General features: G+C 49.1%; 1 protein-coding gene across 1 annotated transcript in view; it reads left to right on the top strand.

The window, feature by feature from the left end:
- The window catches only part of GRID1 (glutamate ionotropic receptor delta type subunit 1), a 688,202-nt gene that overhangs the window by 421,098 nt on the left and 249,165 nt on the right, over positions 1-17,939 (top strand). Inside the window, exon 5 of the mRNA XM_058299400.2 lies at positions 1,360-1,413. Within this exon, the coding sequence (XP_058155383.1) occupies positions 1,360-1,413 (54 nt within the window). The remainder of the gene's footprint in view (positions 1-1,359; positions 1,414-17,939) is intronic.

Below are 17,939 nucleotides of genomic sequence, written 5' to 3'. Positions count from 1 at the left end.
CCGAGCTAGAATGTACAATGAGGAGAGAAGCCATAAAGGGCCGGAAGAGCCAGCTCCTCCACTCTGCCTCTTGGGACGGGCTTGGATTGTGTGTCCAAGGACTTAAGATACGTTACCTACCGTGGCAGACAGGAAAGGGCAAGTGTTCTCGGCACATTACAGATGAGCAAGCCAACCGAGACCAGAGCAGTTAAATGATGGGGAGGCGGGGGCATTTCCATCGCAGCCCAGACATCCATCCCCTTTTGTCCCTGCCCAAGGCTTGGCACCATCTCAGAGCCTGCGTCATCACAGGGGTCTTTCCACCACTTTTTAAATGGGGCAGGGTGATGGGATGATTTTGAACACTTCTTTTTAAAAATTTTTTTCCAAATAAAAAGAGGGAAAAAAATTACATCGCAAAGATGCAAACATAACAAGAGGACTAGAACCCAGTAGCTCTGTCCCAGGCTTGTAATGGGCTGGCACAGGGCCTGGCACTCAGCACGCGCTTGGGGCAACTTCAGTGAGGATTCTTACACGGCATGCTCAGAACTAGTCCTTTCTGTTTCTTTCCATCTGCTGTCTTTCCAGTTGAAGGAGGGTAAAGCATTCGTTAAACAAAATAATAACAAAAAACCGAGATACATAAGCAGCCCCATCTCCTGTGGGCTGCAGCACTTCATCCCTCCATCAGCGGCAGCGACTGAGCTCCTGAAAGTGTCTGGGACCCCACTGTGACTGAGCAAGGGCCCTGAGCTCCAGCCACCTGCTGGCGGAGGTGGCGGTAAACACTGAGTGCGCGCTGGCGATTCTAGCACAATATGGTGAGAGCCGCACGGCACCCGACAGTCTGCAGGGGGGAGCGGTGGCAGCGGACTCACTGGCCGGGGGAGCCCAGTGCCCAGCAGGCTGGTCCCAGAGAACTGAAGGCCACCACCCTTCCCCAAAGGCCACCGCCCTTCCCCACCGTCAGCCTCCACCGTCCTGAGCATCATTCATCTTGGCCGGTCAAACCACCATAAATCCGTCCTTCCAGTTCCAGATTCTCTAGCCTCCAGCAATGATGAGCTCTCCCTCCAAAAGGACCTTCGCAGGCTGCTCCAGGGAAGGGGTCTGCCCGCCCCTGGGGGGCCCGTGAGGCCTGCAGGAACTGGGCTTCTGAGCTTGGCCCCGGATGATGAGAGCTGGGGAACGGCCGGCCGTCGGATGTCTGTGCTCAAAGGCCGAGCAGCCAGGGCAGGCCCGGGGGACGCCTTGCCTTGCGAGGAGAAAGTTCTCCGAGATGCATGCTCATAAAAGCCTGTCTCGGCGCCGTCGCACGCGTCTGCAGCTGCTGGCCTGCTCCTGAGCTCACGCTCCTTCTCTCTCTCTCCGCAGGCCGTGGAGACCAACCTGGCTTCCAAGGACAGCCACTGGGTCTTTGTGAATGAGGTAAGAGCCTCGGCCTGGGGAGGGCGAGTGAGGGGCTGGCTGACTCCCAGGGCTCCACCCTGCCGAGGTCGGGGAGCTGGGCTACCTGGGCGAGGGGCTTACCTGGGGCAGGTGCGGTCCAGGAGGAGACTCCGGACCCGCGTCCACAGGGACGTCACCGGGCAGGGGCAGGGGGCCTCAGGCAATGGGCGTGTGGGGTAAGTGAGGCAGTCTGCGTGCCAAGGCAGCCAGGGCTCGGGGGCGGACAGGTGAAGGTCAGCACAGGGTGTGGGGCGGGAGGGAGGCCGCGTCCCACGCAGGAGGTCGAGGCTGTGTGGGTGCCTGCGTGTGCGCCGGCGTGTGTCCACGCACAGCCTGCATGGCCAGCCGAGGGCTGCTCAGGCTGGGCCTTTGAAAGGTGCACCTGCCAGGTCCCTGCCCCCACTGGCCAGGCCACTGGCTGCCCCAGGCGAGGAACGGGGCCGCCTTGGTGTCGCTGGGGCCCAGTCGCCTGGTTCCAACTATACCCGCTTGCCCGTGGCCTGGAAGGAACCTCTGCGCCTCCTCCCAACTGCAGAGCCGCCTGCAGCACAGCCCGGGCCGTCCTCAAGAGGCGCCGACCCGGGCAGCCTCTCCGACCCCTGGGCCCTGGAAACCGAGAGCCCGCGCTGGGATGCGTCTCGCCGGAGCCCGTTTCCATCAGGGCCGAGGCCTTCAGCTGCGCCTAAATGAGCGGATCAATCTCTAGCGGCGTCATTCTGGAAGATGCAAGGTTTATTACGTGGGTAATTTATTCATTTATGATGTGTGTTTCTTCATTAGCTCAGTGCTAATATGGCTGGAATGGTTGTGGGTGGTTTCTTTTAATAAGTGTGCAGATAGTAGCAGATAGTAACTGCTTGCAAGGTCCACTTTGCACAGCTTTCCTCCATAAATTCCCGTCTTATTAGCTCCATATCTGCATGGGCCAGGCGGGGACGCGGGCTGGAACCCGCCGTTTGTCCTGATAATTAATGGAGGGGACCCGGCAGCCTTCCCGTCCTCTGGAGCCGGCAGGAGGCCCCGCTGAGCCTCTGAGGTTTGGCTGCTGGGTCCTCGGCAGCTTGCTTCCTGGGCTCCACAGTCCAGTCTCCAGAGGAAGGACGGCTTCTGTGCGTGTCCCCCGGGGCAGGTGGCTGCAGCTGGGTCCACCCTCGGGGTGCCCCCCAAAGTAGAGCGCTGATGGTTCCTGCTGTCCATCTTCAGGCCAGCGCGCCGTCTTTATGTTTGTTTCCTTCCTCTCCCTGCCTCCTGCCCTCCCTGCAGGGCCTCTCTTTGTCCCCCTGAAGCCCTCCCCCATCAGGGGGTCAGGGGCGGCACCCGGGGCAGCCCCACGCCGGCAGTGCGCGCAGGCATCGCCGGGCCAGGCACGGCCCCAGGTGGGAGGTCGCCAGGGGGCAGGTCCTCTCGAGAGGATGGCCGTGCCTCGTCGCGTCAGCAGGGCATGGCCCGCCTGGCGGTGCCCTCCGTCCCGGGACCAATCCCCAGGAGAGGTGGAAGCGCAGGTCCTCCCGGTCTACGCTTCCTTGGCCGGGAGGAGAGCCGTCCTCTCGAGAGCCAGGGAAAAGTGCCGGCATTCCTTGACCCGTACTGCATGCCGAGCCCTCATCGGCGTCCTTTACATTGTCACCTCCCTCAGTCCTCGCCCGTAGCCTTGTGTGGCAGGTGTCTCCAGGAGCGAAGCGGAGGCTCGAGAGGTTATCCACTGCCCGAGGCCATGCACCTGTGTTAAACGGTGGCGCCTCCGACTCCAGCCCCCGACTGGCTGCCTCCAAGGCCCAGCCCTTCCCTTCCGGCGGCTCGGAGCCCCGCTGGCCTCGAGGTCTGTCCGATTCCTTACGGTGAGTCATCAAGGCTTGGATGTGACAGTGACACGCCACTCGTGGGTTGGCCTCGGAGCCAGCTCGTGGACACTCTTGAAGTCTAATCCAAGGATGGGGCCCTTGTCAAGCCTGGCCCCCCCCAAGCCCCAGGGCAGCTTCGGTGCCCCTGAAATGCGACGCAGACGTACCCTCAGAAGCCAGCCGTATTCAGGGCTAATGTTCCCTGCTACAGTGTGGGCCAGAGACGAAAGGCTCCTGTCACTCTTATTGCCATGCCATCTGCAAAGCTCTGTGGGCTCTGCAATGCTTTTAAGCTGTCCGTGTGGAGAGCCGTGGTCACGTAATTGCCCAGTGGCCCTTCTGTTTGTCCTATGTGACAGCCAGGGCAAAACAATGGGAGAAAAAAAAAAGAATCAGGGCCGGGGCAGGGATTGGGGGGCCTCTCGGATTCAGCCGCTTCCTGAAACTGCACTCCTCGTGTCTGGAGGAGGTGTGTGCAGCTCCTCGCACCAGCTCAGGTGTGCGTCTCTTTGGCCCAGGTGCGGGCTCTTCCCTGGCCTGTGAAAAATCCCCCATTCTTTACAGGCTCCGTCCTCTTGTTTTCCCTTCTTGCTTAATGTATTTTCCTGTCGTAAAGATAAACATTCCCAGGGCACAGGGCTCTGCTTGCTTTCTTGATGAAGTGGTTTACTTAAGACGACTAGCTCCTCACCAGGGAACATGGGTGCTGACTCTTCCCGGCCTGTTTTATTTGGAAAAGCGGTAATTGGAGGCAGAGACAGGGCTGGGATTCCGGTGACTCTCACTGAAGGTTCCTCTCGGTCTCAGAGCTCCGCTGCGGGGACACCGGCAAGCAGAGGTGCTGTTGGGTGCTGTGGCTGTTTAATATTATTGATAAATTCCCAAAAGAAATACTGATTATGCTTGTAAACTGGTCTGTTCCTCTGGGCTGGGGATACCCTTAGATTGTGTTGGATTCAGAGGTTTCACTTTTACTTGATTAAATAATGATTAAGGCTTTGATTAGGCCAGTCAGTAAGACGTTGAGGCCCGTCCCTGGTGAATGGACACACAGAGAAAACGACGTGGCAGAGGAGAAGGGTAGGGTTCTGGTCCTGGAGAATGGGAAGTAAACACACAGAGAAGCAGATACGTGAGGAAAGAGAGAAGGCTCCATCAGACATGGCAGAGGCCCTGGGAAGAGAGATGAGCCGTTCACCTGATGGTTTACAGCTGGCCTTGTGGAAAGAGCAGAATGTGGAGCCTGGAGAGGCACCAGCCCTGGGGAGAGAGGAGCCCGGGGAATCCTGAACCCTGGCGGATGTCGGCAGCCATCGTGCTCCAACATGTGAAAGCAGACTTTGGTGAGGGAAGTCACTTATGCTTATGGCCTGGTATCTGTAAGCTCCTACCCCAAATAAATACCCTTTATGAAAATCCATTTCTGGTGTTTTGCATCAGCACCCCTTTGGCTAACACAGGTGTCAACTACTTTCATTGATTGATTAAATTACACTTTAGCTTGGAGGAATGTGGGGGATTCGAAAGAACCACGAAAAGCAAAATGTACCCTGGGTGATGGTGGCCTCTAAACCCTGAGTCCCTTGAGGGCACGGCCAGAGTCCAGCTCATCACTGCGTCCTCGATGCCCCACGGGAGGAGCGGTTTCTTAAGGAGATCTCAGTCAAGGCAGGTCAGTGTGTATGAGATGAAAATAAATTGCGCTGAGGAGCACTCGCCCGACTGTCTCAGGGGCAAGACACAGGCCACCACGAATTCCTGGGGCTCTGGGGTGCAGGGGCTCGCTCGGGGTCGTTCGGAAGCCGCCCGTCCACGGCCAGCGAGACTTGACTCTGGAGGGTTGTGTGGCTTCCAGAACCCACTGGGTGGCCCTCTTCCTCACCACGCGGCCTCCAGCAGGTCCCAGGTGGGGCGGCTTCCCTGCTTGGGAGCTCTGCCTGGTCCAGTGCCACCTCGGCCCCGCAGGTGTCCTGAGAGCAGGTGTCCAGGAGGCTCTGTGCACAGGCAGGAGACACTTGGCCTTGTGGTCTGACCTCTTGGTAACTTTCTGTGGGAAACTTTTATGGACACTGTGATATGAGTCCCAGCGTCTTCCAGAACCGACTGTGCTGGGTACCCAAAGGGCACCGCGTGGGGCTGGGCAGCTCTCCTTGCCTGACTAGTTCTCCTGGACTTGGCACCCAGACGTCCTTTCACGGAAGAGGTTTAAGACACTCAAGACGCCCTGCAGAAGCGCCTGCGTCACCCAGCTCTCCAGGCTTCTCAGGGAGTGAGGCTGGGCCAGGAGGGCTGGGGAGGGGGCTCTAAGGGGGTGACAGCCGGCAGGTCCCTCCTCACCCCGCCCCCACTACCTGTGTACGGGGCGACACCTCGTCCCGTGCCCTTCTGGAACCCTCCACCGATCCAGGCGCTAGACCCAGGTCCTTGGTGACGTGGCCGCTCGCAAGCCTGTGGCCACCTCAAGCTCAGGGTGTCTCTGAACTCATCGCCCTCCCAAACCTGGTTTGCACCCCATGCTCCCAGTCTCCACGGCCAGCACCCCCAGCCCCCTGGCGACTCCTGCTGACGATGGAGGAAAGCCCCGAGAGCGCGCTGCGCAGGGCCCCCCGCGGGGCCACCCTGAACTTCCTGCACCCTTCTCACAGTCCTCTTCCTGGGGGTCAGTGGCTTCGTTTCCCACATTTGTGGGAACTCCCCCTTCTGCTCGCTGCCGCTGCTGTGTCTCTGATTGTCAAGGATTTTTACCGTTCCCGCAGGGGTCTGCTAAGCATCGCCTCTGCCCAAAGGTCGTCCAGACTTCTCCATCAGAGATCTCCCCGTGCCATCTTGCACTCCTCCCCCGGGCCAGGCTGGGCTGGGGGTAGACAAGCATGCCTGGGTCCCTGGACCCTGAGCTCGCTCTGCCGGGCTCCCTGGCTAGCAGCACGCGGGCCCACACCCAGCGGCCTGCTGGGTTAAGCCTCCCGCTGCTCGCCTTGCCTCTGCGTCTCTGTGTACCTGCACGTGGAGGTAGAAGATGCTCAGCACCACGCAGAGCTGGGACCCTGCTCCAGGAGCTGCAGCTGCAGCACCCCTGGTCCACTGCACCCCCTTTCCTGCTCCCGCATCACGAGCCCCACAGGGCAGCACTCTTCCTCTGAGGCATACCGGGGCTCCCCTCTGCCCTGGAATAGGTCAGCGGCAGGTGGAGAGGAGGCCAGGGGGGAGGGCTGGGGGAGCCCCGCCAGGCTTCCCCGAATTGTATTCTCGGGGACTCTTGTTCTGCTCCTTAGTAGGTACTTCGTGGAATAGGATTCTGGGGTCAAAAGAGGACGGGTAACTCAGTTCAGTGGCAAGTCCAGGGGTGTCCTCAGGTGTGGCTGGTCCTAAAGGTGAGCTGTGCCCTTCCCAGGAGGAGGCCGTGCTCAGCGGCCCGTCGTGCGCCCTCGTTTTCGTACCCGTCCATCTGCCTGTCTCATCACCCGCTCCTCTCCGCGCTGGGACGGGGTGCTGGCAGGTGGTGGAGTGGCAGGGCCCACGGGACAGCTCAGCTCCTCTGTGGGACACGTGGGCTGCGTGGCGGCTGCCCACAGTCTGCTCTCCGGTCCTGCCCCCCCTGCTCTGACCTTTCCCAAGGAGCTCCCCGCCGCCCCAGCACAGGCTCCTCCAGGCCCCTCGGCCTGAGAGAGCTCCTCTTCCCATCCCTCGGCCCCCACCTGCATCTTGTCACTCCCCCCACTTTCTACCAGGTTCCCTGTGAGCAGCCCCCCATGTCAGGCTAGACCAGTCCAGAGGTGATGCTCCCAACAGCCCAGAGCACGGCACCCCAGAAACTCACTCCGTCCCCAACCCAGTGCACATGGACTTAAAAGGAATGCAAATGGGATCCGGCACATATCCTGTGTGTGTGCCCGCTTGTCAGCACGCATGTGCTGATACTCGGAGGAAACCGAGGAAAAAGGCCATGGTGTGAGCCCAGAATCAGAGCTTCCAGAGGTCTCCATTAGGACACGGAGAAAGGGAGAGTGGGGACACACTGCATATTTTTCTCCTTTGCATTTTGGATGTTCCAGTTCTCTTTGACTATTAAGTCTTGCTAGTATTCCTGGCCTACAAATTTAAATTAGTAGCACCTAGAGCACTTATTCACTTGTGGCTCTCCCCAGCCCCACGGAGGGGTCCTGGAGGGCAGGAGCCACACATTCCCTTCCTCTGTGGATGCAGAGACTGGAGTCGCCATTGATCAGACCCTGCACTCAGCCAGCCACTGTTTTTAAAGCCTCATTTTCTCTTTTTTTTTTTAAAGATTTGTTTATTTCTCTCCCCTTTCCCCCCACCCCAGTTGTCTGTTCTCTGTGTCTATTTGCTGTGTCTTCTTTGTCCACTTCTGTTGTTGGCAGCAGCACGGCAATCTGTGTCTCTCTTGTTGCATCATCTTGTTGTGTCAGCTCTCTGTGTGTGCGGCGCCATTCCTGGGCAGGCTGCACTTTCTTTTTGCGCTGGGCAGCTCTCCTTTCGGGGCGCCCTCCTTGCATGTGGGGCTCCCCTATGTGGGGACACCCCTGCGTGGCACGGCACTCCTTGAATGCATCAGCACTGCGCATGGGCCAGCTCCACACGGGTCACGGAGGCCCGGGGTTTGAACTGCAGCTTTATCGAGACTTCATTGACATACAATAAACTGCAAATTTTAAAAGTGTACAATTTGATAAGTTTGGCAGAAGCATATGCTAGGAAACCATCCTGATGGCAATGAAGAAAATCAACATGTCCATTGCCCCAAAAATCTCCTTCTGCCCCTTTGTCAGCTCCTTTACCACTCCCTGTCCCTAGAAACCAGCGATCTCTTCCTGTCACTCTAGCGTGTTTACCTTTTCTAGAATTTTATGTAAAAGGAATCATGCTGTATGTGCTCTTTGTCTTTATGGGTTTTTTTCTTTTTTTTGGTCTGGTGCTTCATGCAGCTTAATTACTTTGAGATTCATCTATGTTGTAATGTATGTCAAATGTTCCTTCCTTTATGTTGCTGAGCAGTGCTCAATTGTGGGGTTACGTCACCCACTACTTTTCTGCTCCCTTGATGATGGACGTTGGGTTGCTTCTGGTTTTTTGGCTATTGCAAATAAATCTGCTATGAACACGTGCATATAAGTCTTTGTACAGACATATGCATTTACTTCTGTTGGGTGCATACTTAGGGTCAAATGGTAGATGTGTGTTTAACTTTTAAAGAAACTGCCACCATGGGAGAGTTCCAGTTGCTCCACGACCCCACCAGCGCTCGCTAAGTTCAACCTCGTTGATTTCAGTCATTGTAGTGGGTGTGCAGCACTACCTCATGGTGATTTTAATTTACATTGACCCAATTGACTAATGGTGCTGAGCGTCTTTTAACATGCTTCTTTGCCATCAGTACCTAATAGTCTTCTTTGGTGAAGAGTCTGTTTAAATCTTTTGCCCAATTTTTAAATTGGATTGTATGTTTGCTTATCATTGAGTTTTGAGATACAGGTATATTCTGGATACAAGTCGTTTGCCAAGTATATGATTTGCAAACATTTTCTCTCAGTCTGTGGCTTGTTTTTTCATTCTCTTTATTCTGTCTTGTCCTTTGCAGAGGAGATCTTTTTAATTTTGAAGTCCAATTTATCATTTTTTTCTTTTGTTGCTTGCGCTTTAGGATCTAATCCAAGGTCACAAAGATTTTCTCCTGTTTTCCTCCAGAAGTTTTGTAGTTTTAGTTTTGCATTTAGATCTGTTATCCATTTTCAGTTAATTTTTGTATATGGTGTGAAGGTACAAATTGAAGACTTTCTTTGCTTATGAATATCCATTTTTCCCACTACATGTTTTGAAAAGAGTAACATTTCTCCACTGACCTGCCTTTGCACTTTAGTTAAAAATCAGTTGTCTAGTTATGTGTGGGTCTGTTTCTGAATTCTTTATTATTTTACATTGATCTGTTTTCCTATCCACATGTCAGTCCCACACTTCAGTTACTGTAATTTTATAGTAGATTTTGAAATCAGATTCTGTTAGTCCTCCACCTTTATATTATTTGTTTGTAAAGTTGTTTTGGCTGTTCTAAATCCTTGGAATTTTCGTATAAATTTTAGGGTCAGCTTGTCAATTTATACAAAAAGGTGACTGGGGTTTTTATTTGGGATTGCATTGAATCCACAGACCAATTTGGGGAGAAATGACATCTTAACAAAATTGAGTCTTCCCACCCATGCATAAGGTGTATCTCTGCAATTATTTAGGTCTTCCATAATTTCTGATTTTTAAAATTCAATTTCCATTTTCCCTTGGTATTCTGTGGAAATAAATCGATTTTTCTGTATTGAGCTTGTATCCTGAAACTTTACTGAACTCACTTATTAATTCTAGTAAGGTTTATTTTTTATTCCATTAGATTTTCTACATTGAATTTCATGTCATTTGAGAATAAAAGCAGTTTTACCTCTTTGTTTCCAATCTGGATGATGTTTTTTTTCTTCCTTTTTGCCTAATTATGCTGACTAGGCCATCTAGTACATTGTGGCATATAAATAATGAAAGCAGACATCCTTTTCTTGTTCCTGATATTAGCAATCATTAAGCATGAAGTTAGCTATAATTTTAATAGATGCCTGCTCTTAGGTTGAGGAAGTTCTCTTCTATTCCCATTCAGTAAGAGGTTTTATCGGGAATTGTGTTTAGATTTTGTCAAATGGTTTTCTGCAACTTTTGAGATGATGACATGGTTTTTGTTCATTTTGTTTGTTAATATGGTGAATTACTTTGATTTTTCTAATGTTAAATCAACTCTGCATCCCTGGGATAAAACCGATTTGCTCTGCTGTATTGGCCTTTCTATATGGTATTGGATTTTATTTGCTAAATTTTAGTTAATGTTTTTGCTTTTTTGTTCACAAGGGATTTGTCTTTGGTTTTTCCTTTCTTTTAATGTCTTTCCCTGGTTTAAGTGCCAGGGGATGGCTGGCCTTGTAGAATGCGTTTGGAAAGTATTTGTTCATTTTCAATTTTCTGGAATGAGCTGTATTATGCCTTCCTTCAGTGTTTGATAGAATTCACCAGTGCAGCCATCTGGGCCTAGAGTTTTCTTTGTGGGAAGGTTTTAAACTGCACATTAATTTCTTTAATAAATACAAGACTTTTCAAGTTATCTATTTGCTCTGGAGGGAACTTAGGTACTTTGTGTCTTTTAAGGAATTTTTCCATTTTATCTAAGTTGTCAAATTTATAAGGATAAAGTTTTGAGATATAGGCTAGAGGTTATCAATTTTATAGATCTTCTCAAAGGACCAGCTTTTGGTTGCATTGCTTTTCTCTATTGTTTCTCTATTTCCTATTTAATTGATTTCTGCTTTTTTCTTCATAATTTATTTTCTTCTGCATACTGGGGCTTTAATTTGCTCTTTTTCTAGTTCCTTATGGGTTAAGGTGAGATCATTGATTTGAGACCTTTCCTTTCTTCCATGCTGGAAAATTACCCTAAGTGATTTCCCACTGTGTTTTCAATATTATTTGGTTAAACATTCCATCTTTATTCCCTTTTGATTTCTTTTTTGACACATAGGTTGTTTACAAGTGTATCGTTTAGATTTTGCAGAAATCTTTCTGCTATCGATTTCTAATTATTTCCACAGAAGTCAGATAATATAGCATGTGTTGTTTGAATCCAGATATATTGAACCTTGTTTGATATTCTAGAATATGGTTTTTCTAGGTCAATGTTTCATGGGGATTTAGAAAGGATGTGCTGTCTGCTGTTGTTTGGAATGCTCTAGAAATGTCAGTCAAATTGGTTGATAATATTTTTCATCTTCTATACGTTGCTGATTATCTGTCTACTTTATCAATTATTGAGAAAGGGGTATTGAAACCTTCAACTTTGTCTATTTCTCCTTCAGTTATGTCAGTTTTTGCTTAATTTATTTTGAAGTTCTTGTTATAAGGGGTATAAAGGTTTAGGATTTTTATGTGCCTTTGATTGACTCTTTACACTTATTAAATAACTTTAAAATCTTTGGCAATGCTATCTGCTCTGGAAGACACTTTATCTGACGTTAATACAACCATCCCAGATTTCTTTTGGCTATTGTTAGCATAATATATGTATTTACATCCTTTTGCTTTTAACTTATTTGTTTCTTTCTGTTTAAAGTGTGTTTCCTATGAGCAGCATATACTTGAGTCTTGCTTTTTATTTGTTATGACAATCTTTGCCCTTTAACTGGAATACTTAGGCCACTTATGTTTACATTGATTATTGATATGGTTAAGTTTTAAGCGTACCATCTTGTTGCTTGTTTTCTATTTGATTCATCCCCACTGAAGCCTTTTTCCTCTTTTCTTTTGACTACTTTTGGTTGAATTGAGAATTTATATGATTCCATTTTAACTCCTTTGTTGGCTTATTAACTATAACTATTTAAAAATTTTGGTGGCTGCTTTAGGACATATCTTTCCTTCATCAGAGTCCACTTTCAAGTGCTAATGTTGCTTCACATATAAGACTTACCATAGTTACTTCTGTTTCTCCCGTCTAGGCCTTTGTGCTGATGTTATTATAAATATTATTTTACAGATGTCAGAACTACAATACATGGCTATTATGTTTGTTTAAACAGTCAATTATATTGTAAAGATACTTAAATAGTAAGAAAAAATAATTTGTACTTCCCTCTGAAGTTGTTTGTGGTGTTCTTTGTTCTTTGTGTTGATCCGTACTTCCATCTGGTATTGTTTTCCTTCTGCCTGAAGGACTTCTGTAACCTTTCTGATGGTGCAAGTCAGCCAGTGATTAATTCTTCTAGCTTTTGATTTCTTTCAGTTTTTGCAGGTCTGGAAAATGACTTTATTTTACCTTCATTGTTAAAAGACTTTTTCACTACATATAGGATTCTAGGTTGGCAGTTTTTTTACTTTTAGTACTTTAAAAATGCTGCTCTATTGTCTTCCCCACTCAAACTGTTTCTGACAAGAAACTATAAACTGTAGTCGTTCTATTCTTGTTTTCCTGTATATAACATATCTTTTATCTCTGGCTGCTTTTAAGATTTTTCTCTTTCTCTCTGGTTTTGATAAATTTGCTTATGATGTGACTTGATGCTGTTTTCCTCATATTTCTTGGGCTTGGAGATGGTTGAGATTCCTAGATTTGTGGGTTTATTGTCTTCACCAAATTTTTTCACCCATTATTTCTTCAAAAAATGAAACATTTCTATTATTTCTTCAAATATTTTCTGTGGGTTCCAATTACTGCTTGGAATTGCCCCACATTTCACCGATGCTTTTTTTCTTTTTCTTTTTTCTTCTCTGTGTTTTATTTTGCATAGTTTTTATTTTTATTTCTTCAGTTTCATATTTCTTTTCTTCTGCAATATCTAGTCTGCCTTTAATCCCATCCATTTTATTTTTCATCTCAGAAATTATAAACTTCACACTAAAGGTTTGACTTGGATCTTTTTTATATCTTCTATAGTCTACTTTCCTTTTTGTGTATATAGAATACAGTTGTCTTAACTGCTTTAATATCTTTGTCTCCTAATTCTAACAACTATTTTACTTCTGGGTAAGGTTTGATTGATTGATTTTCTCCTCTTGTTTAGCTCATTATTTCCTGGTTTTTGAATGCCTGGAAATCTTTGATTGAATTCCAGACATTTTGAATTTTACCTTGTTGGGTGTTGGATATTTTTGCATCCCTATAGATATTCTAGAGCATTTTCTCTAGGATGCACTTAAGGTACTTGCAGACAGTTTGATCCTTTTAGGTTTTTGCTTTTATGATTTGTTAGACGGACCTGGAGCAGTACCCACTCTAGGGCTAATTATCCCATACAGCTGAGGCTAGCCTTCCCAACTATTTTATCCATTGCCCGTGAATTATGGTGTTTTCCAATCAAGCTGGTGAGAAGAGGCACATTTCCTGGCTCTGCATGAGTGCTAGATACTGATTGCTTGAATCCTTTCAGTTGGTTCTTTCTCTGGCCTCAGGTGGTTTCCTTACATGAACTGTGGGAAGTACCCTCTGAAAATGAGTAGATTTATTTCTCTCTGCAGCCCTCTCCTCTCTGGTGCTCTGTCTGGTGAGCCTCAGCTGCCTTGGTCTTCCCAGCCGCTCGGCTCCGTGTCCTTCACTGAGGTAGCCCCCTGGCTTCCCCAGGAGTCCTCCCACCTCTGCACTGTGGCATGGACACGCTAGGGCCATCATAGGCCCACCTCATTTCCTGTCTCTCAGGGACCACTGTCCTTCACTGTGTGATGGCCAGGGTCTTGAAACCTATTGCTTCCTATATTTTATGGAGGACGATTTTCATAGTTTCAGACTCGGAGAGTAAGACTGGTTCCTGTTCCTCCACCTTGGCTGAATGTGGACATCACCTTTATTCTCTCACTCAGTCCACATTTGTCCGGTGGGATAAGGCAGGTGATGAGCAGACAATAATTAACTGTAGGATTTGACGGATTGTGGCAAAAGCTACAAAGAATGATAAGATGATGTAAAGAAGAAGGAGAGGGTGAGGCTTGGGTGCTCACTTACATAGGGTGGCCGGGGAAGACCTTTCCGATGAGGTCACGTGTGAAAGTGGATCTGAAGGAGGTGAGGAAGAGAGAGGCGGGGCATCTTCACGGAGGTAGACTATTCCAGGCTGAGGCGAAAGCAGGTGTGACAGCCCCGTGTGGGCACCTGGCTGGCGTGTGTGGCTGCAGCAGAGTAAGTATTGGGGGGCTGGTGGGAGGGGAGGGCAGAGATGTGGCAGCAGATGAGAAACAGGTGTACCTCCATCCTTGAGCTAGCTAGGCGAGGCTCTAGGAGCTGGTCCAGGTGCTGATTCGATCTGCAATCAAGTTAAAAGCCCCTGCAGACAGAGGCACCCAGCCAGACCCCTGCCACTGCTGTGGGTTCAGGCTCTGTGTTTTCAGACACGAGTCAATTGTTCCCAACAAATGTACTGTCGCTTTACAGAGTTTTGACAGAAGAATGCTGGGGAAAGGGAGTACTGACACTTAGAGAGTTTTAAAAATAGCTTTAATTACCGCATGTAGCAGATGGATCTGCAAACTGAAGGTTAGCGTCTCTACCTTTCTCCATTCCTATCCGTGGCTCTTCCCACAAATGGATCCCACTGGGTTCCGAGGAACTTGCTGCTTGTGGCAGGCAGGCCCTATTGTGTGTGCATCCACCCTGTTATTACACCTCCTTTGCCAGGCGGGATAATCAGCAGGCACCGCACGGAGAGGGAGAGGCGCGCGCATGTACACACAAATGCACACACAAACGCAAGGCTGCTGCCTTGATGCTCAGCATGTGGGGACAGCAGGCCCTGGTGGGACTCCCCGAGGAGGTTCCTTTCAAAGCTGGAACATGGAAGCAGAAACGGAGGCGGGAGACGGTTCAAACCACAGAACTTCTGTGTAGAGTGTCTTAAGTGATACTTTGAGGCGCCCTCAAGACAGTAGTCCCAGTTTTGTTTCTCTTTTCCCTGGCCTCAAACCAGGAGACGTGCCCACGTGTAGCCTTGTCTCAGAGCTGGGTGAAGACTCCCAAATGAATATCTTGCATTTTCAGGCGGGGAGAGTGAGGAAACCTTCCCATTTTCAGTGCTCAGGACCAGAGTGCCATTTCCTGCAGCCCCGGGATGCTGCAGGGGTGAGAGGGACAGAGGTTTGAAGGGCCAGCTCCTGCCACCAGCACCCCTCGCACTCCTCCTGGACAGGTGCCAGGAGAATTGCCCGAGAGGGGGCAGCTTGGGAGGCCAGTGGGGTGTGATCAGGCCATGGGCCGTTGCCTGGAGAGCGAGCACAAAGGGTGACCTCTAAAGCAGGGGTCTCATGTTGTTGAGTGCCTAATGCATGCCTGACCCTGCTCTGGATGCTTTCCAGACACTATTTTTTTAAAAGACCCAAACTGAATCTGTTTGTGAACAGCCATTGGAAGGGAAGGCACGACTCTTACCTTGGTGAAGAGTGCACAAGAGTCCCTGGATGTTAGGCCATCAAGAGCTATCGTAGGAAGACCTCTGTGTAATCGAGAAGTTGCAGTCCACAGTGTCCTCCAGGTGGGCATGGTGATTTTGTTCTGAAGCCTTGAACTTGATGCCCGAGGCACAGTCTTCCCAGATCTTCACTCAACAGCTCCTCTTGATATCTCATCCTGGGGGCCAGTGCGTATCAGGGTAGGGGCAGATGCCCGAGCCCCTCCTCCATCGCCTTCCCCACCTCTACATTTGCTTCCTGGCTCGACCCTCTTTGGATACCTCCATGCTCCAAACCCCAGAGGGTGTCTGAGCAACCATGCCTGTCAACCCCGCTGGCTTTTGAAAGAAAATTTCTTGGGAAGAAGAGCACAAACTTTCTGGGGTGTAAGGTCTTGGTTACTTGTGTGTGTGGGTGGGTGTGAGTGTGTGTATGGTGAAGGGGGTAGGAGAGCAACTGATGGATTTACATTCTGGTTTACATTTTGGACCATGCACTTTTATAGATTTTCACAAAATTTAAAATGGCCTGTATCCATTATTGTGAGATCACGCAGAGCAATTCTAATGCCCTAAGAATGCCCTATGTTCCATCGATTCTATTCTTCCCTCCCCCTCTCCTTGGGACTTACGGTAACCACTAAGTGTCACTTTTTGAAGAATAGGGTTCATAGTTACTTGCAATAATATTGAGGGCTTGATATATTGGTCTATTTTCTTTATTTAGGCACTGCCTGTGTTTTCGAGAGATTTTTCTCTCTCTAATTGAGAACATTGCAAGACTCCCCAGGATGGGAGATTAATATTTCTTGCGTATTGTGTGGGTCTCCACCCACTGAGATGACACACTATGACAAGATGAACACTTTCATGTCCCATAGAGGCGTGCCCCACATGTGCCCCACCCCAACACCCTAAGCCAGGAATGCTCCCCTGCCATATTTGCCAAAAGAACATTCCCAACATTGTAGTTTTAGCCACAGACCTGCAAATCCCCAGAGTTCACCTGCCCCTTCCCCCGACCCTCCCCCAGTCCCAGGGATGGTCCAACCCAACAGCCCACCTCATCCCCCTCACAGGCCAGCACCGCCAAACACAGTCACATCGCTGCACCGCTGCCATGCTCACCCACTACCCACCAGCACCCTTCCACCTTAGTGTCGATTTTGTCCATGTGGGCATTGGCTCACAACCCTCTACTCCTTTTCTGTCTCCTGTAAATCTGTCTTCCAGACATAGCTTGTGAGTCTGCTCAATTTGCTTATTTCAAATCAGTGAGGTAATGCCATTGCTCTTCAGTGCCTGGCTTGCTTCACTAAGCGTAAGGTCTTCACGATTTATCCCTGTTACCCTGTGTGTTAATACTACGTTGAGAGATTGATGGAAAGCAGGGAAAAGTAGCTCTAATTCTTTGATTCTTCTACAATAGTAAAACAAAATACATATGAATATAACAATAAATTATCCCTTCAAACTGTCTTAGATATGTAGTTTATTTTGTCAAATTGGAATTGCGCTCTTGTTTTAGTTCTCTGTCCAACTGTTTTCAATAGTACGATAACATTAACCTTCTCTCGTGTCAGTAAGTAACGTTTGAAACGCTATTTGACAGCCTTGTAGTATTCTGTCATTTGGAGGAATCATAATTTATGCACATTTTCTCCATTGTGGGAAACTTAGTTTGGTCAATGCTAGAATAAATGATGCTGCATCCTTTTACCTAGATTTGTTGATGTGTCTCTGTTTCTATGTGGTGGTAAAAAAATACTGTTTCAAAATATGGGAACTCTTAAGGAGCCTGTACCACTCATTTTAGGGGGACTACCCATTCTACTCCAGTGAACATTAATATAATCCAAATTTTCATTTTTGCCAACATGATAGATGGAAAAAGGCACCCTGCTTTACTTTAGTTTGCATTTCTTTGCTTATTGTGAAGTCAAAAATTTTGAGTATTTATTGACTCGTCTAATTCTAATTTTGTGGACTGGTTGTGTGTGTCCCGTGGCAGGGGTGTAGTCGTCTGTTGCATGACTTGATCCTTACAAGTGTAGGAGGGAGGTATTAGGAACACTAGACTCATGCCACAAGATTAAGGATCAGGGAAGACTTCAGGTGTGACAGCTGTAGAAAGGGGAGCTGCACTTCTGAATTCCAGTTGGTCTCTTCCAAAGCCTGTGTTGTCCCTGCACCTTTTTTTTTTTTTTTAAAGATTTATTTTTATTTATTTAATTCCCCTCCCCTCCCCCGGTTGTCTGTTTTCTGTGTCTTTTGCTGCGTCTTGTTTCTTTGTCCACTTCTGTTGTCGTCAGTGGCACGGGAAGTGTGGGCGGCGCCATTCCTCGGCAGGCTGCTCCCTCCTTCGCGCTGGGTGGCTCTCCTTATGGGTGCACTCCTTGCGCGTGGGGCTCCCCTACGCGGGGGACACCCCTGTGTAGGGGGACACCCCTGTGTAGCACGGCACTCCTTGCGCGCATCAGCACTGCGCATAGGCCAGCTCCACACGGGTCAAGGAGGCCCGGGGCTTGAACCGGGGACCTCCCATGTGGTAGACGGACGCCCTAACCACTGCGCCAAAGTCCGTTTCCCCCCCTGCACCTTTTAATCAGCCTAGTCCAACCTCCATGGGAGACACGTGCTGATTTATGTCTTCTAAGGGTCAAAATGTCTGCATCAAGTCAAGTGAGTCTTCCGATTA

This window comes from Dasypus novemcinctus, chromosome 6, assembly GCF_030445035.2.
Source record: "Dasypus novemcinctus isolate mDasNov1 chromosome 6, mDasNov1.1.hap2, whole genome shotgun sequence".
Lineage (NCBI taxonomy): Eukaryota > Metazoa > Chordata > Mammalia > Cingulata > Dasypodidae > Dasypus > Dasypus novemcinctus.
Note: the sequence above shows the minus strand (reverse complement) of the source record. Positions and strands in the feature narration are given on the sequence as shown.